Source organism: Blastomyces dermatitidis (genome assembly GCF_000003525.1).
Source record: "Blastomyces dermatitidis ER-3 genomic scaffold supercont1.5, whole genome shotgun sequence".
Classification (NCBI taxonomy): domain Eukaryota; kingdom Fungi; phylum Ascomycota; class Eurotiomycetes; order Onygenales; family Ajellomycetaceae; genus Blastomyces; species Blastomyces dermatitidis.
In genome coordinates this window covers 1,395,619-1,419,303 of record NW_025544778.1, presented here as the reverse complement: position 1 = coordinate 1,419,303, position 23,685 = coordinate 1,395,619, and the positions used below count along the sequence as shown (strand labels likewise).

The 23,685-nt window shown below is 47.3% G+C and overlaps 6 protein-coding genes across 8 annotated transcripts; 2 read left to right on the top strand and 4 right to left on the bottom strand.

Annotated features, from left to right (window-relative positions):
* Window positions 1–72: 72 nt before the first annotated feature.
* BDCG_04944 lies at window positions 73–5,664 on the bottom strand. Of its 2 annotated transcripts, XM_045420589.1 has the most exons (6): window positions 5,007–5,589; window positions 4,819–4,941; window positions 3,483–4,745; window positions 3,141–3,408; window positions 899–3,066; window positions 147–811 (listed from the first exon to the last, which is right to left on the bottom strand). In XM_045420589.1, the coding sequence occupies exons 3-6, from the start codon at window positions 3,903–3,905 to the stop codon at window positions 410–412; spliced, it is 3,261 nt and encodes a 1,086-aa protein (XP_045281061.1). In that variant the 5' UTR covers window positions 3,906–4,745; window positions 4,819–4,941; window positions 5,007–5,589; the 3' UTR covers window positions 147–409. The 2 variants fall into 2 exon arrangements, with proteins under 2 accessions (XP_045281060.1, XP_045281061.1); XM_045420588.1 differs by having other exon boundaries at window positions 73–811; window positions 4,819–5,664.
* On the top strand, window positions 5,586–11,237 carry BDCG_04942. 2 transcript variants are annotated; one of them, XM_045420587.1, is made up of 8 exons: window positions 5,586–6,106; window positions 6,268–6,601; window positions 6,725–7,173; window positions 7,259–7,319; window positions 7,381–7,413; window positions 7,529–7,835; window positions 8,015–11,038; window positions 11,123–11,237. In XM_045420587.1, exons 2-7 carry the CDS (start codon window positions 6,311–6,313, stop codon window positions 8,305–8,307), a joined length of 1,434 nt encoding a protein of 477 aa, XP_045281059.1. In that variant the 5' UTR covers window positions 5,586–6,106; window positions 6,268–6,310; the 3' UTR covers window positions 8,308–11,038; window positions 11,123–11,237. The 2 variants fall into 2 exon arrangements, with proteins under 2 accessions (XP_045281059.1, XP_045276670.1); XM_045420586.1 differs by having other exon boundaries at window positions 5,586–6,102; window positions 8,015–11,195.
* BDCG_04941 (protein kinase) lies at window positions 8,824–9,856 on the bottom strand (the record flags this gene model as incomplete). The annotated part of the gene is made up of 3 exons (XM_045420585.1): window positions 8,824–9,326; window positions 9,445–9,594; window positions 9,679–9,856. 3 exons carry the CDS (start codon window positions 9,854–9,856, stop codon window positions 8,824–8,826), a joined length of 831 nt encoding a protein of 276 aa, XP_045276669.1.
* A 553-nt stretch (window positions 11,238–11,790) lies between the features above and the next one.
* Window positions 11,791–13,814, bottom strand: BDCG_04940 (WD domain-containing protein; the record flags this gene model as incomplete). Its single annotated transcript, XM_045420584.1, has 6 exons — window positions 11,791–12,000; window positions 12,102–12,228; window positions 12,303–12,640; window positions 12,805–12,871; window positions 13,112–13,211; window positions 13,460–13,814. The coding sequence occupies 6 exons, from the start codon at window positions 13,812–13,814 to the stop codon at window positions 11,791–11,793; spliced, it is 1,197 nt and encodes a 398-aa protein (XP_045276668.1).
* A 3,110-nt stretch (window positions 13,815–16,924) lies between these two features.
* BDCG_04939 (methyltransferase LaeA) lies at window positions 16,925–22,282 on the top strand. The gene is made up of 2 exons (XM_045420583.1): window positions 16,925–18,258; window positions 18,464–22,282. Exons 1-2 carry the CDS (start codon window positions 17,528–17,530, stop codon window positions 19,410–19,412), a joined length of 1,680 nt encoding a protein of 559 aa, XP_045276667.1. The 5' UTR covers window positions 16,925–17,527; the 3' UTR covers window positions 19,413–22,282.
* On the bottom strand, window positions 19,905–23,558 carry BDCG_04938 (WD domain-containing protein). The gene is made up of 5 exons (XM_045420582.1): window positions 23,311–23,558; window positions 23,180–23,241; window positions 23,025–23,113; window positions 22,816–22,956; window positions 19,905–22,748 (listed from the first exon to the last, which is right to left on the bottom strand). Exons 1-5 carry the CDS (start codon window positions 23,378–23,380, stop codon window positions 21,647–21,649), a joined length of 1,464 nt encoding a protein of 487 aa, XP_045276666.1. The 5' UTR covers window positions 23,381–23,558; the 3' UTR covers window positions 19,905–21,646.
* Window positions 23,559–23,685: the final 127 nt, after the last annotated feature.

Sequence of the window (23,685 nt, the reverse complement as noted above, 5' to 3'; positions counted from 1 at the left end):
ACTACGCGCGACTCGGTGAGAAGAGAAATACACTGCCTCCATGTACCGATGCGTTTCGTTATCTAACCCGGTGAGGCACTGGACTGACGCTGATCATTCCAGTCAATTCGAAAAGGATCATGAGCTTTACAGACTATGAGGTTCTCTTTCGATGGAGGTAAGTAGGTTATGAGGCAAAACTAGGGCTGGTAAACCCGCTTGAAGCTCACCCAAAGTCAAAGAAAGTATTCTCAATTCATCCTATATATACCGTACCTTATTTGATATAATATCTCCAAGTGCTAGTTAAAAAGGAGGTTATCGTTCCGGCATTCACTCCATCAAAATTTACGAAAGTTACAGACTTGACGGTACAAATGATGGCTTCTAGACATTCGTGGAATCAACCTTTCCAGTTTTTGCAACTCATTTAGAACTGCCATTGCAACATCCAAGTATTCAAGATGTCTTGGTCAATTGGCTTAAGCCGTTGCATGGTGACGCTTGCCTCCTGTGTTCTTTGAGTGTCCAACACCGGAGGCTTTCCTGAGCCTTCAACTTGCCCAATAAAAGCACCACGAAAGAAGTCAAGAATCTTCAATGCAGGCTTATCCTGCAGATCGGCCTGGGTTGGGTTCGCGATAGCTTCTAAGCTAGCGATCCACTTCTGCGGGTCAACGATTTCGACGGGGAAGTGTTTCTTGATAGCGGGTATTAGCGAATCCCAGGGGGCGGGACTTGGGTTGACGAGATGGAAGGCCGCGCAACGGACTTCCTCTTCAGTTTTTCTCCTTGATCGGAGAATATCGAGGATTACCCGCGAGATTGTGTCCTATATGCGAAAAAAAAAAGGTTCAGCAGGTTTATCAATGGAAGTGAGCACCTGGTACGGGCAGGATGGGGGTTTTAGGAAACACACCACTGGAATCCAGTCCACTGCTATGGTTCCAAGGGATAACGGAAGCTGTTTTATAGTTTTCGACGTTGCAACCAAAGATGGAAACCATTCTTGCTTGTTCCACACTCCTTTTTCTGTTGTTGGACCTCCGATTTGACCAACCCGATGAATGGTGGTTGGGACGCCGCAATAGGAAGACGCGAAAGCGCAAATCCGCTCTCCTACATGTTTAGATTCCCCATATCCGGTGCGCATCACGACGTCGGCGTCTTCATATATCTCTTCCGGAACAAGCATGCCGCGTTTTGTGGTGTCCCACCCTTCAATAGTCGAAATTGAGGATATGAAGTGAATATGGGCACGATGAGTGCTAGCAATGCTAAAGTCGACAAGCCGGCGAACTCCTTCGATATGCGGTTGTTCGAATGCTTCCACTTGGTGGTTGAAATTTACCTTCCAAGCATTGTGAATTATAGTATCGACGGATTCAAGCACCCGGTCATAGGCATCAGTGGCAAGCCCAAGTCGTTCGTCTCCAAACTTTGCGTGGAGAAATTCAACTCTAGAGGCGAAAGCTTTAAAAGTTGACAGGCCTTTCTCTTGGAAACTCTTGATCTGCCTACCTGCTGCGTCCTCCGAACGGTTCAAACAGTATACCTTGGCAACCGCAGGATCGAGAAGAAGTTCGTGGAGTAAGTAGCAACCGAGAGATCCAGTCGAGCCCGTAAGAATGACCGAATGCTTTTCGACTAAATCGGTCGTGTATTTCTCTACCAGTGCCCTAAGCCTAGCGGATCGTGCGTTGTCATCCTCCACTCCGGTCCCGGCTTCATCTACCATGGCCGTCCCGTGAATGAGGTCGTACATGTATTGTGAAAGGGCAAACACAGAAGGGTGAGAATATATTTGCCTGCTGGAGAAAGCGTCCTTGCGCAACTGTGGGCAAATGGCTCGGACTGCACTATCTAAAGCCTGCCCAAGCTGCAGTGATTGGAGGGAATCAATGCCCAAAGAAAATATGTCGCTATTGTCACCAATCTCCTGCGATGGAAGCAGGCTTGAAACCACAGCTCTCACTTGCACAGCTACCTCCTTTGCAGTTGCATCTTTGGAGATAGTAATAATAGCTTCGTTGTCGGACTTGGAATACAGCGTTTCAATTTCATTGCTGTAGTCTGCAATGACCATCCGCCGTTGAACACTCCCTTTCGGTGTGGTTTTAAAAGGCTTTGAAGGCGACGAGATGCCGATTTTTGACTTCATCAGGCGACCATGTCCTGGCGCACCCTCGTTCGCCCTCTGCACAGTTGGCCAGATTTCCTCGATGAACGCGATTTCATCTCCTGTCCAATTGTCCCAATCTAGCTCACAGAGGAGAGCTGCCTGGAACCGCCCTTGGCCCATCACCATGGCTTTTGAAACCAGCGGATGTCCCTGGATAACTAGTTCCATTGATGTCGGGTTGAATTTCTCCCCGTTACTGAGAACAATAACATCGTCTCCACGACCAATATATCTCCAAAGCCCTGGTTTCTGTGTATGGGGGATAAAAAGGTCGCCGGTGCGATATTCCTGGAGATCTGGATACGTGTGAAAGACGCCGTGGACGTACCGATTTTCTTGTCGAGGGATAACTAGCTCGAAAGTGCCATCCCCCTGGGCCCGCATGTCAACTGCGTAAAAAGGATTCCATTCAAAATATCCCCAATCTTCGCGATCTTCCGCCTTCAGAGCTGCAATCAAGCCACATTCGCTCGACCCGAGCACTGTCTGCACGTGTGTTAATTTACACAGCTTATCCCCAGTGTCGGGTGACAGAGGTGCTCCTCCGTAGGCGATGTAATGAAACTTCGCTAAAGTTTCTCGACCTAGCTGGGAGGCATAAAGATCTTCTATGGCTGACGGTGGAAGACTCGTTGAAGTGGCTCCTGTCTCAGTCACCACTGCGTCCAGCAACTCGGCCGTCAGCGGCTTTTCCGGGCTTAGTGCAAACGGCGTCCCGCCAGTAATTGAAGTAATCAATGTAAGCAAGCCCATGAAGTGAAAAAATGGGCTCATTACGAAAGCCAGTTTTCCTTGTTCGCAAGCACTGTAAACGCTGGCAACTCGCCCGGGGGGCACTGGCAGAGCTTGGATCCTCTTCTGTGCAGCGATGTATCCATGCGTAAGTGGAACTGGCTTTGGCATACCTATATGTTGTTAGCGTGGGAAAAGGAGGTATGCAATCACCAACCAGATGAGTTCAGCAATTATTCTAACGTACCTGTAGTCCCAGAACTATGAATAATAGCGGCAACCTCATCCTCCGGACCTCTGTGCTGCTTCCCCACTGCTTCATACGGCACGACTTCACTGTTTGTGAAAACGTCCCAAAGGTCTGGAACGGTCCACACCTGGATGCTGGGATCTGCGCTCCGCAGTTCATTTACTTGCCTCTCGCGCTCTACACTGTAGACGAACTTCGAACATCCTGTCTCTTCGAGAAGATGGCGTGACGCCTCCACCGAATTTCGGGGTGAGATGAGTAACGGCTAAAATATCGGTCCCAACTTGTTAGCGTTCTTTTCTATCAACATGCAAAGATTTTGAGAAACAGCCTGCTTACAACATGCCCGACCTTGCTGCAAGCAAGGATAAAAGCCGCGTAGCGTATGTCGTTCGCTCCCATATAAGCCAGCGTTTCGTGATTTGAGCGAGCAGCCACATTTGCTTCAATCCAATGTGCTAGGAGATCCGTTGCAAAAGACAAGTCTTTCATTGTAATCCTGCGCCATCCTTGGGAGATGTCAGGGGACACTGGATGGATGCAGAATAACTGGTTCGGATTGTTGTCCTTGAGAAGATCAACGTCACTCGAGAGAGTGCGTGTTTCAACCTTCACGGATCCCATTTTTGAGGTAGCCCTGAGCAAATAAGTACAAATCTCAATGTCCCTTCCAGATAACTTAAATCTTAGTAAAAAATCAAAAAGAGGTTTTGAAGAAATGGTTTCCCCGGGGCTTCTCTCGTGGGGAGGGGCCTGATTCATATAGGTGGTATCACACACGTCAAGCAAACGCGGGCATCATCTAGAGCTCCTGCAGGCCGCCACCAGTGCCACTTACGGATCAGAGCCCCATATTCAGACAGGTCGGCCAGAATATGGCCCTGTGAATCGCAGACACATAAAGCTATTGTTCGATTTAGCTTTCTGACAGGGCAGGGCTTTCTGGTAAGGCTAGGATTTGCAGATTTGCTACTAGTTTTCCAAATTTGAGGGTAGAAGATCGCATGCAGCCCATTTATCAGTCATCAGGGTTGTTCAGCCAACCAAGGCGCGAAATGAAGTAAGTATCTGCAGCATTTGGGCTCTTGTTGCGATTTCTCATCATTGAGCAAACATCCCTCCATTTGTATGGGCTTTGACAATGTAGACTCGTAAATTTGGCTTGAAGCAAAAGCCAGTTTCCGCAGTTGGTTGCACTTGATCGGCGCTTAGGCTATAGTTAGGACTACAGCCAGTAACATAATACTCTAACTCCATTTGCCTACCTTTCTGTGGATTCCGGCATGATGTAGTTAGAGCTGACAATGGTGAAGCGGGAGAGAAGTCTCATACTACCGTCCAACCCACAGCACCATTTTCCTTTTTTGCAAATCAGCTACTCTCAACGCCTATTTAGTTGAGCTTCCCACGGTGCGTTGGTGCTATGAACACTCTTTGTGTCTTCACGCTCGAGAGGCGAACAGGCGTTTGATGATTATTGACCAGGATATATCAGTAAACAGTACATGTACCGAGCTGTCGAACCTGATGAAGACTCCGAATTCCTTGGGGACAACCTTGCTGGACTCCCGCGCGCCGCGTAGGCAGGAGGAGGAGGGTACACTGGAGACATTGTCACTGGTTATAACCATGATAAAGTAGTTATCCTGGTTGGATGATAGCCTACAGTATGTACCTTGTGGGGGGGTGTGTATGCATACGCTGCGTAGTCTATGCCTGTTCCATGTTGCACATCTGGTGATAAATATTACAAGTCTGCGGCTGGCTCCAAGTGGTTTTCAGACAACTATTTAGTTAACTAAATAACTAGTTACCACCGCTTCTGTTTTGCAGGTTGTAGGAAAGACTTCTATGGCAACCTACGATCAGCCTATCCATGCATCAAAGAGTCCGCATTCCGCATCACTCATATGCCCATGAGAGTCGAGATGAAGCAGAATGATGGTATTGTGGTAGGATATACCACGAGACCTCGACCTTTCGCAGTCTTTGCACTGATCAGATTTCACTATCAAATGGATTATCCGGAGAACAATTCCTGCCATCAGTATGTATGTGTGGAAAACCATGTTATTACTTCAGAAATACCTAGGTAATGTCCTCATCTAACTTACCCCTTTCATATCCAATGCAGCTTGACCATACTATACTATCAGGTCAGTAGCAAGTTGTAGATAACATAGAGAATTTCGCGGAAGCCGAAGGAATTGAGATTTCAGGGGAACACATCAACTAACTTAGCTATATAGAATGTACTCTGTACACCCCGAGCCATATCCCCCTCCATAGCTGCCTGCCTCGGTATAGCGTTCGGGAGTCGGCTGCGGTTGATGTTTTTGTTATATGAATATCCTAGACGATGATTAAATAAATATCTGATTGGCCCAGCGCCCGGCTACATAACGTAGTTAACTAACTTAACTAACCTTTAACTTATAAATCTTGTGGATAGGCGATTCACGGGTAACTAACTAACTAATAAATAACTAGTTAGTTATGAATCAACGAGATTTATAGTTACCCCATTATTGCCTACATAACACTGAAAATCCATGGCCATTTGAGGTTGAGAGGGGGATAGTGTGAGAATACATCCTTATCCCCGGCTTAAATCCTCGAGGCATCTGAGGGGTTCATGAAATATCCCCGCCTTCAAACAGCGAAATTGTGGATTTTCCCTGCCATCCTTGACTCCTTTGACTCCTGGGCAGTTGGAGTGCAGAGCTGTGCTGTGCTGTGCTGTGCTGGCCATTCATTCTCTACATGTTCAGGCATCCCATCCATTTGGCCTTAATAATAATAATGCAATATAATGCGTGGCATCAACCCCTCCTATCCCCTCCTCTCCTCTTCCAACCTCCTCTCCCTCCTCCTCATCGCACTCATCCAAGGGCTGAATTACAACATTCCTTCTGACAGTCCTCTGTCTCTTTTCGAACCTGATATCGAACCTCGGTTGGTTAGTGTGTCAGCTCCCAATATGATCCGAGGCTTCGTTCCTCCAATTCCCCCCCGCATTCTGCTTCGTTATCCCACATCCTCTGTCCAACTGACCTGAGGTTCTCATTGTGGCACATATTTCCATCCCTCAAATATTCTGACAAGTATTTACTTTTTCAAATAGAAACACCGTTCAATATATATATATATATACATATACCGCTAATATGGGTGGCATCGACTTTACCACGTTTCGCAACGTGATCGGGGGCGAATTATGCTCCACTGCAGAAACCCGCCATGGCATCAATCCAGCAACTGGAGAACCAAACCCAGCAGTGCCAGTTGCCACTCGCACCGATGTCGACAAAGCTGTCGAGGCCGGAATGGCTGCATTCAAGACGTGGTCAAAAACCCCATACGAGGAAAGAAAAAAGGCTATCTTGGCTTTTGCAGATGCCGTTGCTGAACATTCCGAAGAACTCACCAAACTTCTTGTGAAAGAGCAGGGGAAGCCGGTAATACTACTACCCTTTTCCCTAATATATATATATATATATATATATATTTTAAATACCAAACTGAGGATGTATGTATGTAAATGGGGAGTTAATTATTTTTATCTTTTATTATCTTAATAGGCCCCATTTGCTGCCATGGATATTCAGGGTGGAATCGGCAGTTTGAGAGGCACCACCACCTTGGAGCTGAAGGATGAAATTATCGAAGACAGCAACGACAGACAGGTGACTGTCCGCTACACTCCGTTAGGTGTAGTGGTTGGCATTGTCCCATGGAACTTCCCGGTCTTGCTCTGCATGATGAAAATTGGACCCGCCCTCATTACTGGGAATACCATCATTGTTAAGCCATCGCCATTCACCCCCTATTGCGCGCTGAAGGTCGTCGAAATCGGCCAGAAGTGCTTCCCTCCTGGTGTCCTCCAGGTGCTGAGCGGTGATGATAACCTGGGGCCCTGGTTGACCGCCCACCCTGGACCAGCAAAGATTAGTTTCACCGGTTCATCCGCGACAGGGAAGAAGGTCATGGAAAGTGCGAGCAAGACATTGAAGCGGATTACTCTTGAACTGTATGTTTTAACGCGGTTCATATATGGCAGCCTTTGTGGTTTTGAAAGGATCTGTCTGAAGCTAAAACTATTCCTACCATCACAGAGGCGGGAATGACCCTGCAATTGTCTGCGCTGATATCGATATTGAAGTCGTGGCTGCGAAGGTTTGTATTTTACTTGTCATATCCCCGCTGAACAGCCTGTTAACTAACTGGTAACTCATAGGTCGCAATGGCTGCATTCTTTAATTCAGGCCAGGTATGTACTGTACATACCTCTCCTGGACTCGCCAATCTTGCCATCAATTAAAATTTACCCAATCTGCAAATTGTGAAGAACGCTGGTAAGCGAACTGATGACATGGTTTCTCTAGGTTTGCATCGCAGCCAAACGAATTTTCGTCCACGAGTCCATTTATGAGAAATTCCGTGCAGCAATCGGTGCCGCTACTGCGAAGCTCGTTGTAGGCGAGGGTAACGAGGAAGGTGTGATGATCGGCCCCATCCAGAATTCCATGCAGTACGAGAAAGTCAAAGGATTCTTCGCCGAGATTGAAAAGGAAAAATTGAACGTTGTGACGGGCGGAAACGCCGAGATCCGGAAGCCTGGGTACTTCATCCAGCCCACTATCATCGACGCGCCACCTGCTGAGTCGAGGATTGTTACTGAAGAGCCATTCGGTGAGTTTATGTTCTGCAATATAACAGCAATGCCCAGTTCGGAAAGGTCCCTTTACAAAACCTTCTACTCCTTTTCTTCATGTCCTCGTTGTGTTTGCTGCTCATTTCTGTGTTTCTGGTTAACCCCCGCAACTTTCCCTTGAATACAAACACGGAATTAACACCCCATCCCACTCTAGGCCCAATCGTGCCCCTCATTCCCTGGAAAGATGAAGCAGCGGTGATCGAAGCCGCCAACGACACCAAGATGGGCCTGGGCTCCACCATCTGGTCCAACGACCTGGTCCAGGCACGCCGTATCGGTGAACAGATCGAAGCGGGCATGGTATGGATCAACACGCACATGGAGGCCAGCCCTGGCGCGACATTTGGAGGCCACAAGGAGAGCGGTATCGGGTATGAGGGTGGTGTTGGTGGCTTGAAGAGCTACTGTAATGCGCAGTCGATGTATATTAAGAAGACGAAGTTGTAAAGGAAGGGAGGGGGGGGGGGGTGGTGGTACCTGGGGCAGTGGGGGAGGGAGGGGTTAAATAGTGTGTTTATTTGTTATTGTCGTGATGATTGTTATTATTATGATGATGAGGATGATGAGATGGTTGTTTTATTGCTAGAGGAAGATATACAGCTGCGATAGCCGATGAAACCATGTTAACCATGAGCTGTGAATATAGTTTTCAAAACCATACGCTTACTCCTATACCTCATCCCCATCCTCATCATTTACATCCGCAGGCATGTACTCGGGAACGGACTATAAATAATTAAAATGTGGCGCACGCGCAGCAGGATAAATGAAATGGATAAGGGCAGGGGAACTTGGGAACTTGGTCGAGCTGTATACCTACCTACCGAGCAGATGACCGTGCGTGAGTGGGTGATCGGGGTGATCGCGATCGGCCAAGTCGTCCATCCTTCGTAGTACGGAGTAAATAGTCTCGCGATCCTCTGAACCCTTTCTCCCCCCTAAACCCATCACATCTCTATCCAGCTACATTTCCAAGCACCGGCTCAAAGCCCATCTCCGCATCCACTCAGACCCAACGATTTCCATCGCAGCGAGTCTCTCACTCGGCCTACAAGCCAACATGCCCCTGAACATAGCAAGCAGGGCGCTCTTCCCGGCTTCTCCCACGCTCTCCATTGCACTTTCACCCCGTGGGTTCATCATGTATGGAATCAACGAAGCGATAAACCAACGGTCTGCCTCTGCCCCCGCAGACTCTCTCTTACTTAGTCTCTTCCGCAAACCATCTTTGCCCTGCATCCCATTCCTGCCACTAGTCGCACGGTAGCTTGCCCAGTCAGTGCATCCACGTTGCGCTTTTATCATCCAGTCGTCGGACGGACTGAAACCCTCAAACGGTGGCCTCTGTCCAATGATATCCCAGAGAGCACACGCGAGAGTCCAGATGTCAGCGGGGAATGACAGGGGTCCATGAAAATAGGTCACCGGAGGGGGCCAAGGATACCGGGGGCATTGGAATAGTGGCGCTGAGTATTATTAGTAGACGGCAGAAACGACTCCCCCAAAGTCAGTGACGAAAATCCTAGCCTCAAAGAGGGTGGGCGACAAGCTCGCTTTCTTTCCCTAACCAAAATGGGTAGGTACAACACCGTGAGTAGGAACTCCATTTCGGAGAGGGGCTTGCCACCAAGGCGCACGAATGGTTCGACATTTGGCTGGTCGTATTTTCGGTATAATTCCTCTGGGGAAACGCTCGTCTATGCTTTTCGGCAAGTGAAACATTATTTATGTTCCCTAAAAACCCCGTTAATAATAAGGGAGGAACACCTATATAAAAGCCTGCGAGATAAAATATTCCACATAATTTAATATACATACCGGCATGGACCACCCCTCGGCGATGTAGGAAAGCGATAGCTTGTATGACTTGGGCCGCAATGACCCTAGCCACAGACGTCCTGAAAAGCCTCGTATATGATGCATCTTTCGTCTCAGCCAGGGTCATCATTCTCGGCTCTGTAACAAAGGCAACGGTGCCTTCCATGAGGCCCGTCATGGGCAAACGTATCTAGCACTCGAGGCATCAGAGCCTCTCTAGACTGTCCGGCCCCGTCGCTTGGTTCTGATGAGAGTGCTAGGGTGTCGAGGATTTTAGTCCCCGGCATATCTGTGGCGGCAATGGCAATTTTTATAGCCCCGTACTTGTACTTGTACAGTACTTGTCCACGTTCATATCTCTTGCCAGCCAGGTTGTGGAGTACGTGCCAAAGCCGCGCTGGTGAAACACATCGGTAACGACCACTGAGACAGTCGCCGATGGATATGGGGTGATACTCCGCCAGGGCGATAACGGCCAGGCTTGTTCAACCGGACCACATGTTTGGGGGATGCGTGGGGAATTGGTAGCGTCCGTTCTACGATGAGTGGTGGGGATGGATATTGCTTCCATAGGCTGGCGAAATTAGGCGTGAAAAACAACTGGTCGGATACGGCGCAGTGACAACTGGAGGCCATAAATCGTATAAAGACTTCATGACAAAACAGCATATCAACAAAATGATGAACCAAGGAGGCAGAGGTGTGGGAGATCTTCCACGGTTGCTTTCACATCCGTTGATGTTCGCATCGTTCGTTCTGAAGTTAACTAGTTAACTACCTTTGCTAAAGAAACCAACGTCTTAAGTGCATTGGGCGCTCAGGCAACTTATGAGCCTCAATTGTGTTTTGCATCCCATTCATCTGTTATGCCCGGTGAAGGGTGAGCGAATCGCCTTTCAAGGGAATGGATAAATTCTTCATGGCATAGCTAGACCCGCGCAGTTAAATACAGCCTATTGGTAGGTTAACTACTCTGTAATGAGGATGGCATGGCAGAGAGTAGGAACCGCGCGTAATTAGTAATGTACTGTATTAATGAATTGCCACGCTGGCTATCTGTCCTGTCCCTGTGAGTAGGTAGGGAACCATAGTTCTTCTGAAACACGAAAGCATCGAGAGATTAGGTTGAATGATAGATAGTTCCCTCTTCGTCTGTTTGAAAACGTTTGGGCTTTTTCATTTTGTTTATTGGCACACCCCCTTAACTACCATCATGACCGGCGGGAGCGAATTAAACATCGGCATTGAGCTATATATTAAATCCTAATGCGGACATGATACGAGAAAATATGCGATGGACGATTAGCTCACATGGGCAGGGAGGGGGCCAAGGTACTGCAACTTGCATACATCAAGAATGGTTAGCCCACACCTAACTCCCGGTTTGTACTGGGCCTGGGACTACATGATTAACTTCCTCGGGTCCCGTCCATGCGTAAGGTAGTAATTTGAAGATGTCGGTTGGCGGGCACTAGACACTAGTACGCGGAAGCAGTCTCGTATAACTTTGCCCAGGGTTCTTTTTGGGTTTGGGCTTGGGTTGGTTAGAACGGGACCGGGGTGGGGTTAGTTTTCGAGTTGGGGGCCAGAAGCTGCGGGAAAGGTGAGCACGATTTGATGATGTGAACGCGATGGGATGGAGAAAGAATGGAGTGCAGAAAATAAAATTGGAAAAGTTGAAAAAAAAAAGAAAAAAAAAGAAGAAGAAGAGAAGAAGGTTTGTTTTAATGTGTGGGATACTTATTGTGATTATTGTTCTTATTGTCAGTTAAACAGCCCTGTGGGATTGAATTTGAACCGGATGTCATAATGTGGTTGGCCATCGTTGACTTATCGTTTGGATTCTGCAGAAAGATGAAAGGATGAAAAAAGAAAAGAAAGGAAGAAGAAATAAACTCTAACTTTCTTTCCCTTGTTTAAGGCGGCTGACGAGAAAATGAGCAACTAATGGAACGGCACATGCCACGTTTTTATTGGCTGTGCAGACAGTCGAGTTTTGCACGGGAAAAACTTTCACATCGAGCAAAGGGTAGTAGTAGGTATGGATGTCATGAGCCGAAGGGAGTAACACTAGTAGGGTAGGATGTGCGCAGAGGAGGCATTCTGGGTGAATCAATATGGTTTGAATCCGCGGTGTTTATGTCGTTTCTCCCGATGGCCCCCATCTTTCGATGGATGCTCTTTCGTTCGCAGGACATTCTCTGGGGCAGTACGCTTGGTGAACGGCTTAGATGGGAAATCTTCACCTTGTTGTTGATCTCCTTCGTCAAGCTTCCATGAACGTACATGCCCGTCCTCTCCACATGTAAAAATTGATTTCGACTATACAGTCGTTTTGGGTCGTGTGAGCCAGAGTATAGTTTGAGAGATTTGGGAGAGGAGCTGCAGCAGAAATGAGATCTGCTTCTTTTTACGGTACTTACATTATTATCCAAAAATACGGATCGAACGAGTTCTTCGCCGTGGGCACCCGGAAGTCTCCACGTATTGGCCAGGTCGAAGTCAAATTTGGGCGAGCATACTAAAGGTGTGAAATCGAGTCGTTGTTCACTTGCTCAGGCGAGCAATGTAAGAGACTATGTATACCCCGCAAAAACCATACGACAAAAAGAAAGTATTCAAACCTTGTTTTCCCAGACACTACAAACATGCCCCCACGCCCATCGAGGACTTGCGCTACATAATCATTTTGTAGTACAGGACGAAGATCACCGAACTGGATAGGTGCGGGCTCCACGGCGTTCTCGTCGGGGTTGTTAAGAGGGTGGACCGAAAAAACCTCGTCATGGCTTAGGGCGTAGATTGCGTGTTCCCCGAAGAATCCAGCTCTGTGAATGGATCCATGGTTAAAAACCTGTAGAAGAGCCTCGTCTTCGTCTGAAATCGTGGTGTCGTAGATGTTAACGAGCCCATCAGTGCTTCCAGATAAAAGGACATTGCGCCGGGTCGGGTGGAATTGCAACTACGAATAGTTTAGTGGTTGACCAAAGGGAGATTGAGCCAGCACTAGAAATACATCTCCTGGAGGGCTGTGTGGCCCAACCACAAAGTCCGCAACCAAGATGAACAAGGGAAACGGAAGAAAGTTGGGGTTTGCAATGGAAGAGGAGGGAACAAATTAAGTACCTCAGTTATATCGTCGTTATGACTCTCGACATATTGAAGCCGGGGCTGGCCCGGAGACCTGATGTCCCTAGTAATAATCGGTTAGCAGGTCCGACGAGAGGTAGGGAACTCTCGCACGAGCAAGAAAGTAAATGAGAAGGTTTGTGCGGTATATGGCCTCTGGGTCACTAGCACAGCAGTGGGAGTGCCGGTAGAATGGTGGTCTGGGGAAGATAATGAAGAATTGGTGGTACCGAATCCGCATCAGATGCAAAATACGTGGCTTCAGCCTCGCGGGATAAGTCGCATAATCAGCCCAACAACTTACCAAAATATCACAGAGGATTGAGATGACACAAGCTCGGTTCCAGCAACGATGGTGCACGGTTCCAGGCTACAGGTGAGTGCGGTGATGGGAGCCGACTTATCTAAAGCAGGAGCTGATCAGCACACCGACCAAAGACTTCAATTTTGCATGGAGCTTTCTCATAGTAATATATATATTTCTTGGGGGGAATAAACAAGATATGAAGGAAGGGCACATGTCAAAACCATTGCTGGTGACAAACGTGCGTTAAAGATGAAAAATAGGGACTGAATGAGCGGCGTTAAAAAAGAAGGGATGCGCCTAGCGAAAAGAGACAACAACTCAATGCGCATATGGGGATTGTCCTACCTACTGTGACCGTCAGAACTGCATCTCTTCTTTTCCCCCTCACATCCCACAGCTTCACGGTCCCATCTCTGCCCGAAGTGGCAACTATGTTCTTCCCTTCGACAGAGGCGGGATCAACTTCGCAGACACAGGTCACCCCACCACCATCTTGACCAGGATGAATATCTGCGAACACCCCATCAGGGAGGACATTCAATGTCTCGCGATCAAAACGTCGCAGCGAGTTATCTGAAGAGATCGCAGCCAACGCATCAATGCCACTCTGGCATAGAGAGTAGATGTAGCTCCCAGGCGGCAGGGAGAGAGATGACTGGCTTGTCTGGTGCAACAATCGATACTGTGATGGGGAAGCCATGGGACACGGACCAGTCGAGACTCGATAGCAATCCCCCTCAATATATAGAAACTGGTAATGTATGGTAATTTGTTCATCTATCTACTCATTGATGCCTGGGATAGTAGTTGATTGGCAAGGAGCGAACAGCTTGTAGAGAGGAAGAAATTTCCTGGGGTGTGTGTCCAGCAGAAAAAAAAAAAAAAAAAAAAAAAAAAAAAAAAAAAAAAAAGAGAGAGAGAGAGAGAGAGAGAGAGAAAATTTAAAAAAAATTGATGACGAGTAATTTCCTCAGTCATTGGTATATATCCAGCAAGACGTCGACAACTCTTCCGCGAGATCATTATCCTTCAGCAACGCAAACATCCAGAATATACATATCTCTCTCACTGCCTTGTCAGCTTGTATGGGAGAAGAAGACGCTATTATTCTGCTTGGTTGCGCTCATGTCGATGGTTGTGTGTATAGGTACTGTTATGTATGTATGTAACGTTAACCATGTATTGTATGTATGTTAAGAGTACCGGACTTATGGGTCTTGGTATTGAAATCGAAGGAACCAAGGGATAGGATAGGGTCGTAATTTACGCCCCAGAACATAACTTACCGTATTGTGTCACCCAAGGACCCAACAGCAGAAGTTTGGGCTCCATGCACGTCGGTTTTCCATGAGCTAAACCGGGCCACTGGGGCCATTGGCGGTCCGTCGCAGCTAGTTGTATGTACTGTACTCCGTACACTACGGAGTACACTGGTGTTCCGACGCTCTGGGACGGGAAGCCACCCCCCAAGCGAGTTTGTCCATCATGGCCAATGGCTATGTGTCCTCAAATGCGCCAGGTTTTAGGCTGGAGGGTACGTCGCATCCCAAGTGGTGTACTTTTTCTTTTTGGGGAACTAAAAGATACTCTCATACAATACAACATATGGACCCAATAGTTAGGTTATTTTGTATTGATTATTCATCTAGCTCCTTCCCTCCTTCTGTTGTTGAGTTGATAACTATGACGCTTCTGCTTCTTCTTCTTCTTCTTCTTCTTCTTCTTCTTCTTCTTCTTCTTCTTCTATTCTTCTCTTTTCCCAACTTCAACTTCAACTTCAACTTCATCTTCATCTTCCTCTTTAGCTGCTTCGAAGCTAGGAGAGCCAAGCCAACCAGGCAACCTTGTCACTAAATAGGTCTAGTGTTGAGAGTAGAGGGGATGATGAGTAGAACGGTTTTCTTTTGCAGACAAAATCGAATCTTCAGGTCATGATCTCGAGAATTCCTCACACTAGCAAAGCAACTAAAGGGAGAAGATGATTTGCTGCCCTTAATCCAATCCCCTGCGATTATGGGAGTTTATTTCTGAAATTCTCTTAGCGTCACAGAATTGCCCCGATCGATGTTGCGTGTTCCTAATGCAAGGGGTGTTTCATTATCCTCCTCCTCTTCAACCAGTCACAGAGCAAACATGGCTAGGAATTGACCAGCACAACTGATTAAAAACAGCCTGAATAATATTCACTGCGTCACTTTCTTTCAGCTGGAAGAACGACTAAGCTCAAGCAAGGAAATTTGAACCATTTTCCTATCTCCGTTCATGTCCGGTATGGTGTGCAAGTTAACATGGAAGGGGAAGCTCGTATACCACCAGATTCAGCAGCCAAAGAACGTCCTACGTACTCCGTACTGGGCAGTACAATCCTCCGCAGCGCTTGAAGTTGCTTCCACCAACTCTGTGCAAGATTCAAAGTTAATAATGAGCGAATAAATGGTCGTCCGGTCAGTAGGACCCACCATTCAGGCCCTATCTCGAATCAAGTGTAAATCAAGTGCCAGTCCTTCGGAGGAGGTTACGATATGAGTTGGAAAGTGTTTGATAGACTCAACGGCAACCCCGGATAAACTTGCTCGGAAATGGACCATGAAGTATGCCAATGGGGCAAAAATGGCTTTTGAGAGCCCATTACTGTTCAAGCGTTGGCATACAACTCCCATGCATGAACTGTCAACACACCTGTTGGATTTGTTAGAAGCCCATATTTGCTTATCAAACACCACATCAATCCAACATATGACTCCGGATACGGCTACCTAGTGGAGAATGGGACAGCTCAACGCCCGATCAAATTGACGGAACTTTTCTGTACATATTCTGGGGCCCTCCAAATTCCACATCTAGGCCCTCTAAATGTTGTTGAGATGAGACTGAGCTTGTCCAAGAACAAAAGTGGTGACGATTGTTGCGAAAAAGTCCAATTCAATTGTAAGATCAGCAGTCGCCGAAAATGGCTACTTTGACTTCCGGCAGACTCCACCCCTGGGTCCTGGCCGACGAACCATGGACATCTTGTCAGCGCCAAGCGAACCCATCCATCTTGACGCCATACTTTGCTGGGAGGTGCCCGCTGGGAATAGATCGTGAGCGGAGGGCTGCACCAAACCAAACTTAGGCAACTAAAAGCCGGATGAACTCAAGCCTGTCGACTAACTTTTGGCCCCAACAGCAAACCCTGTTGAAACGAGGCTGAGATACATACAGACCAGACAATCAATAATGAGAATCTATTCCGTATTGTCCTGTACATCTCCGAATAAAATTATCCTGGCCGGACGTGGCAGCCACGCTTAAGTTTTGCGGCGTTTGAAGAAGGCACAGCAGTGTCGGAACTTTCTTCGGGATTGCGAAATTTCTGTACAAGCACGGCGCCCAGCATGTCGAAGTAGGTCTTCTAGGTTCCTAGTTCGTGCTTGAAGGAGAAGATTTAACGTGTCCTGAGCGCCCTTGCGTTATGGCAAGTTGACAATTCAACTATCCCCGAAGACCCCGAGATATTTTTTCCACCGATGTTGCTGTGAAATACAATACTACTACTATTAATTAATATACTCCGTACCGTACGACGCTGTTCTCAAAGCACATTGATACAAGTAGAAAAGCTAAGAAAGGGTGTGACATTACTGTACAAGCTCCAACCGACTACCACTCCGCCGGGATTGGGATGGCGACACAGCGCCCTTTTCCGCATGTGAATTTGTTATCTGGGGCTGTTTCACTGACCCATAATAATTGACCATGCGTCGTCACTTTTTTACTTTTCTGCCCAAAAAAAAAAAAAAAAAAAAAAAAAAAAAAAAAAAAAAAGTTGTTGACTATTACAAAAACCATAACTAACCAACATGATGCCCCTTTAAAAGAGATGAAAGGGATGATGATGTAGTGTATTGCATGATGCCATTGGTGAGCTAACCAAGCACCAACCAGACTGATGATTGATAGAAGGCCCCCATTTCTTACTACTTCACTACTTCAGTCAAGGGCGTTAGTGAAGTTCAGCGTTGACGTTTGTCCACAAGTCCTGATGTCTGATGAGTGGAGGGTAACAGAGCCCAACAAATTGTATAGTGTCAACTGATTGGACTAACTACCCTCTGTTCTCCTTCTCCTATTAACTCTCTCTGCAGCTTCCCCCCTGTCCTTGTCTTTGCGTTGTGGTGGTTTCAACCTCTTCGTGGTTTAACTTGGGTTAAATCGCGTGCCCAGGTACCAACCAACAAACCCACAAAATTTCAGACATTTATATTAATTCCCCGCGCCATTGAACTTTGCCTCTTTTGATCATCTTCTCCATTCCATTTTTCCAACTGTTTTGTTTGTCCAGTCCCTGCTTCTTGACCCGACCTGATCGCCCAGCCAAGAGACCCGCCCACCTTGGTTACCGCTTACCTTACGGGGTTTATACTGTAATCTATGTACAGTACATACCATACGATACCATACCAGCTCCTCCACCCCCGTACCGAACCGTACAGCGCATCCCTCCCCTCCCCATCCCTCCATCCCACCTTCTCGCCGCAACATCTCCAGGCCAGGCTATATTATTATTTGATGGGACCATCCTCTCCCGCCAGCCACTGTCCATCGCCCAAGTACCATTCAATTGGCATTTGTTCCTCGGCTTTCCTTCTATTATTCTTTCTTTTGCTTCTTGCGCCGGATTCGTTCACCCTCCTTGCCCGAAGAGGTACTGCGACAAGCTGCCCCTCTGCCCGACGCACGTTCGGAACGCTGACGATAGTAATAATAATAATATCAATCGCTCCATGTGTCGCTTGGAATAAAAGCAGCTCCCAGTATTTCCCCCTACGCTACGCCGATCTACATAACCCTCGTCTCCTCCTCAATCTGCTACGCCGGCTTCTCTCTCTCCATCAGCCTCATCAGACTCCCTCTGCCTCTTCTACCTCTTCCACCTCCTTCCTCTTCGCCCACTCCTCCCGTTGTCGTTCATTGGCATTGGAAGGACCCCTAAGGTCGCGTTTAACCTGCTGTCTGTCATTTTCCCTCGTTGGGTGGCATCACATCAGTAACCCTACTATGGACCTCTCAGTCCTCACCGATCTTGCACCTCGAAGGCAACCCCAAACAAAAGCTGAGTTAGACTCTCCGAAAAACGAGTCTCACGGAACTGTAAACTCTACGTAAGCTTTTTTCTTTTTCGTTTTTCTTCCATTTTATGCCCGTACAGTGTTTCGTTGCGCTAGCCATCTGCCAGCTGTCTCTCATCCATTCGCACGACCGAAATCACCTAACTATTCGCAGCCGTAAATCATACTTCTCATTTCTCCCAATAGAGAAATGATTGTTTTTATGTCCCTTGGCTAATGTCTATTCCGATAAACATAGGTACACTGAAGAATACCCTTGTTACGAGGAAAACGGACGATTGTATCATGGATTTCGACGAGGCATATACATGTATCCGTGCGATGAACTAGAACGAGATCGTCTGGATATTTTCCACAAAGTATTTTTGGTGGCTCGCGGGAATGTGCTACATGATGTTCCAATCAGCAATCCTTCTCCGCTTATGAATAGCCTTTCGGGGGGCCCTCGAATGGTTACCGATCACGGCCCTCGAATACTAGATCTTGGCTGTGGAACCGGAATGTGGGCAATGGAAATGGCCTCGCGGTACCCACACGCATACGTGTTGGGGATTGACCTGGCGGCGATGCAGCCCCAAGAGCACCCGCCAAATTGCGATTTTCAGACACCTCGGGACTATGAGAGCCCTTGGTTTTTGGGAGAGAATTCTTGGGATATGATTCATCTCCAAATGGGATGTGGGAGTGTGTCGAACTGGCCTAATTTGTATCAAAAGGTTATACGACACCTGCGTCCTGGGACAGGGTACTTCGAACAAGTGGAAATTGACTTTGAACCGCGCTGCCACGATGAGTTCTCGGCTGATCAGCCCCTTAATCGATGGTATTTAAATCTGAAGGAGGCAACAGATCAGGCGAATAGGCCGATCGCGCACAATCGAAGCACAACGCATATGCTGAAAGAAGCTGGTTTCGTGGATATAAAGCACCTGATGCTTGGCCTGCCGCTAAACACATGGCCGGATGAAAAATACGAAAAGGAGGTTGGAAAATGGCATAATTTTGCCTTTTCCGATAGCACCTATGCTCTCATACTTGGGCCTCTCAGCCGTGTAAAGGGCTGGTCGGTCGAGCAAATTGATTTATTGGCCCAGGAAGCACGAGCGCAGGCGTTTGATAAACGCACCCAGGTGTTCAATCTTCTGCATATATATACTGCCAGACGACCAGACAACCCAATCCGATGAAAGCGCACTTTTGTGCTTAGTTTCACTAGTCCGACGTTTGAAGACAAACCCTTCACTCCCCACGTCAGTGGTTTCCTACCATCTCTTTCCCCCTCCCAAGATCCGTTTTGAATGGCACAATATCGATTCTGAGTACATCTTACGCGTTGTCCCGATAAATATGATTGCGGCTTCTCAGATCATCCCGAAACGGGCGGGACTGTTGTATTCCAGCTTTTGACTGGTTTGGTAGAGGCCTCGTCGCATACCTCCTTTCGGGTCCAAATGCCTATAGTTATCCTTTGACTTGTTGGTAAGAAGCATCAAATATCGGTGAAGGACCACTATTGAAAAGCTATGCAACTCGAAAATCTCGTTGCCCAACTCCAAGGAACAGTAATGGGGTCCGGAGACACACAAAAGTCCATTTAATTAATGACCCGACCAAACGACATTGCAACGACGAATTCCTTTCCTCCATTTCTTGTTTTGAAATCTTTATTCCGTCTTATGCCCTCAACAACTATAGACGTTTCCTCCCTGATTTTGCCTGCTCATTTAATTTTGAAAATTTTTCATTTAATTTTGTTTGTCGATCGTTATTGAGCCCTTGTACCTCTTCCATTCCGTCGACAGCATTCTCTCCTGGGTTCCTGGACATGAATAATTTTTTTTATTATTAACCATGATATACACATAGATCGGAAAGACATCAAAAGCCATAGCGGGGGAACCATGATGGAGGTTTCTCTTGTTTTCTGTATCCTCATGCCTTCCTTTCTTTTGGTGAGGATGATATAATGACTCTCGATACGATGAATGATTGATGTCTAGCTTGTATGGCGCTCTCTCTTTCTCTCCATTCCTGGCCCTCTCTTTTCTTGCTTTGGTGACCCATTCACTAAATATTCCAAAGATGTTATCCTTCTTTCCTATTTGTTGTCATATATATACTGCTACTTTATTTTTCTTTCGATATAAACTATTTTTATCCTCCATATATGCATGTCCATATCCCTATTTCGCGCATTCTTCCATCCTAATCTCACCACGATTAATTGTCCAACCATACATCCCTTCCAACTATTACTATTGTTCATTTTTCAGGTGGGAGAGCGGAATAGAAAAATATATAAAATCAGCAGAAAAAGGTTACTTCTTTTGCCTTACCTGACCTGGCACAACTTGCTTTTCCATATATTCTTGCTCCGCCTTGCTTCAGACAGAAACAACCCAACGTTTTTCGTTTATCCAGCCCACAGGTTCTTTTTGAACTATACAATCCAACCAGGTGATTGGCTCCCTCCCTTTGTTTCTCTTCGCACAACCTCTTACTCTCGCTATTGTTTCTATTCTTTCCCACCGCCCCCAAGTTTCACTAGTTAGTGGTTGTTCTTTTTACTCATATCATTTCCACTGAAAGACATTGGAAACTGGTGGAAGATAAGAGCAACAATGCAGATGTTGAAGTGAATCGCAGAGCATGCCAGCGCCTCCTTCGCTCCCCTCTTTTCTTTTTCCCTCTTTGTTCTCAGGACCCGACAGAGCGGATACTGCACGCGCGAACATGGACTTGGGGGCTCGCTGCTGTATATCCAATTTAGCCAGTCACCTCCTAGCTCGTTGGTGCTTTTTTGCCATGATGCGGCGCGGGCGAGCGGGCTTCGCCGCTGGTTTTAACCCGGTTTTTTCGCTTTTTCTCTTGGTTTGTATGGATGTATGTAACTATGTACATGTACATGTACATACATACATTACGTGTGCGCTGACAAGATATTTAACATTGTTGTGGAAAATGATATGTGTGCTTTCTCTGTTTTCTCTTTGCTTTTTTTCTGTTGTTTTCTTTTTCCTTGTCTATTTCCGGATTTTCCCCTTTGGATTCGTAGCCTATTGTTTTCTTCACGGTTGGTGTGATGTAGGGCAACGGGAAGGAGAGTTATATTGTCCTCCGTTTATCGGACCTGGAATGATGCATTGTTTATTTTATTACAAGTTGGAATGAAACACTGCAACATCCCACTATGATGAATATTAAGAACCTCCCAGGGTGAATGGTGCGCCACGTTGGGTAAGAAATTCAGCTCGAAGAACCAACAGGTATTTCACCCTCTAACAATAGATGTGCGGGAGAGTTCTTGGGGGCCTAACACAAGATAACACACATCCCATTGGCAAATGAGCACACACATCTTGAGCTGTCCTTTCATCATAATACATCACGATCGTCATTATTATCAAAATTCTCTGGTGCCTTATCTCCGCCGCCCCTTGTTTTGAGCACGGCCCATGCCATTATTCGTAACAGCAGCACCTCCGCTTTCCCCACCATTATTACCGCCCGCACTATTATTGACTGGTTCCTTCGCCGCACCGGGACTTCTTCGCCGCATGGTCCCCGGTCCCACAGCCACGATGTCATCCTCGCTCTCACTGTCGCTTATATCGAGTAGGACAGGCATGCGGAAGGCATGCAAGGCACCCCCCGCATCATCCTCTTCGCCCTTGACCGGCTCAATGGTCAAAACGTCCGGTTCCTCATCCTCTAGATCTAGACGGCGCTGATGCACCTCCTCAGCGGGGTGGATGTCATATTCATCCTCGCGCTCCACATACGCGACATTCTCCTCTACCTCTGCAAAATCCGGCGCTAGCGCAGACCATTTCTGCGGGCTCACTATCGACCATGTATATATGCATCCCGACTCGAGGCCGCAGGCTGCCACCATCGGACGGCTAGGATGCCATTCTACAACGCCTAGTTCTTCCTTCGGGCCTTCGAGGATCTTCACGAGAGAACCATGGCTGCGTTCCCAGACGTAGATGTCATGGTTCATGAAGGTGGAGGCCGTAACAAATTCTCCTGTGGATGAGAAGGCGACGTGGTTCCAGCTCAGGCGGTTGACGACGTCTTGGAATTTGTGCTCGACTTCGAGCTTTATAGCGGAGGGATCGAGGCTGACGCCAAGCTGGGACAGGTCGGGTATCAGTATTGTGCGAATGACGCGGTCTGAACTGTTGACGAGTAGATCACGTCCGTTTCTAGCAAGGCGGAGGAGGATTACGACGCCGTTACATAGTCTCGTTGAGTGGATTGTAGTGCACGTTTGGGTTTCGATGATGTTAATCCAACCCTTCGATGTGCCTGATATTATGTGGTTTCCAAGTGCAGTGAATATTGTGACGCAAGTTGAATGTTTCGCGTCTTGTGCCGCTTGTTTTGCAACTACCGCCGGATCGGTGTCTTCGAGATGAGGTCGCAGGGGAGCGGAAGGGAGAATCCGTTTTACGGGCCGCGGTGCGGATATATCGACGAGAACTGGTTGCTCTTCAAACAATGAAGCGACAAAAAGCCAGCTGAGGCGTTTCTGGGTTAGAATATATTGGTAATGGTTGGAGGGGGTATAACAGTGGCATGACATACTGGTTAAATGGGTGGAATTCGGCAATGTATACTGGGGCTTCGAATCTCACGGTTCGCACGCGGGAGCCATCTTTCATATCCCATAATATGCACTTCCAATCCTGTGAAGAACTGAGTAGATATCTGCCGTCTCTCGACCAGCTAGTGCCAGTTAGCTCACCAGCGTCCGCAATATACGCATGTTAAATCGGTGGATGGTAAAAGCAAACCTTAGCGATTGAATCTGTTTGCTATGCCCTCGTAGCTTTCGGGCGACGCCATTGGTCTCCACGTCAAATATCACGACGGTGCCATCAACCTGTGGGTGGGAAACTCCGTTAGTTGACGAACTGAATAAATATCGGTTGATAGTGGACAAGCTTACTCGTCCAGAAGCTAGGAAGTCACCCTTGCGGTTGAATCGTAAGCAAGTAGCGTGTCCGCTGCCTACAGGAGAGCTTCATTGTCAGCGTTTGGTTTCACAATATAGCAGTGTTATAAGCTAGAAGCACGCACGGAGCTTGCCCGTGAGGGCATCTGGGTAGTCTTGAGCAAGAACAAACGGGTCAATCAAAGCCAGATTCATGGTGGCTCGTGGTGCAGGAATAATCGACGATATGCACAAGGATTCATCGAGGACATTGGGGTGGAGCACTCCAAGGATAACTGAGCCGTTGGTGTGATCTCCTTGCCGGTGTCATTGCTGCCCGTTACCTCAAGGTCAACGTTGGAGTTTGTTGCTGTGGAGATTCAACTAGCAGCCGCCTTGTCAATGAGGATTAGTCATCCCCTTGGTGGCTGGGAGAGCAAAATTTCCCGCACCAGCCCAAAACGGGCAACAGTCAAAAGGGTAGCATTTCACTAAAATAAACCCAAGCTACAGCTGGGGTT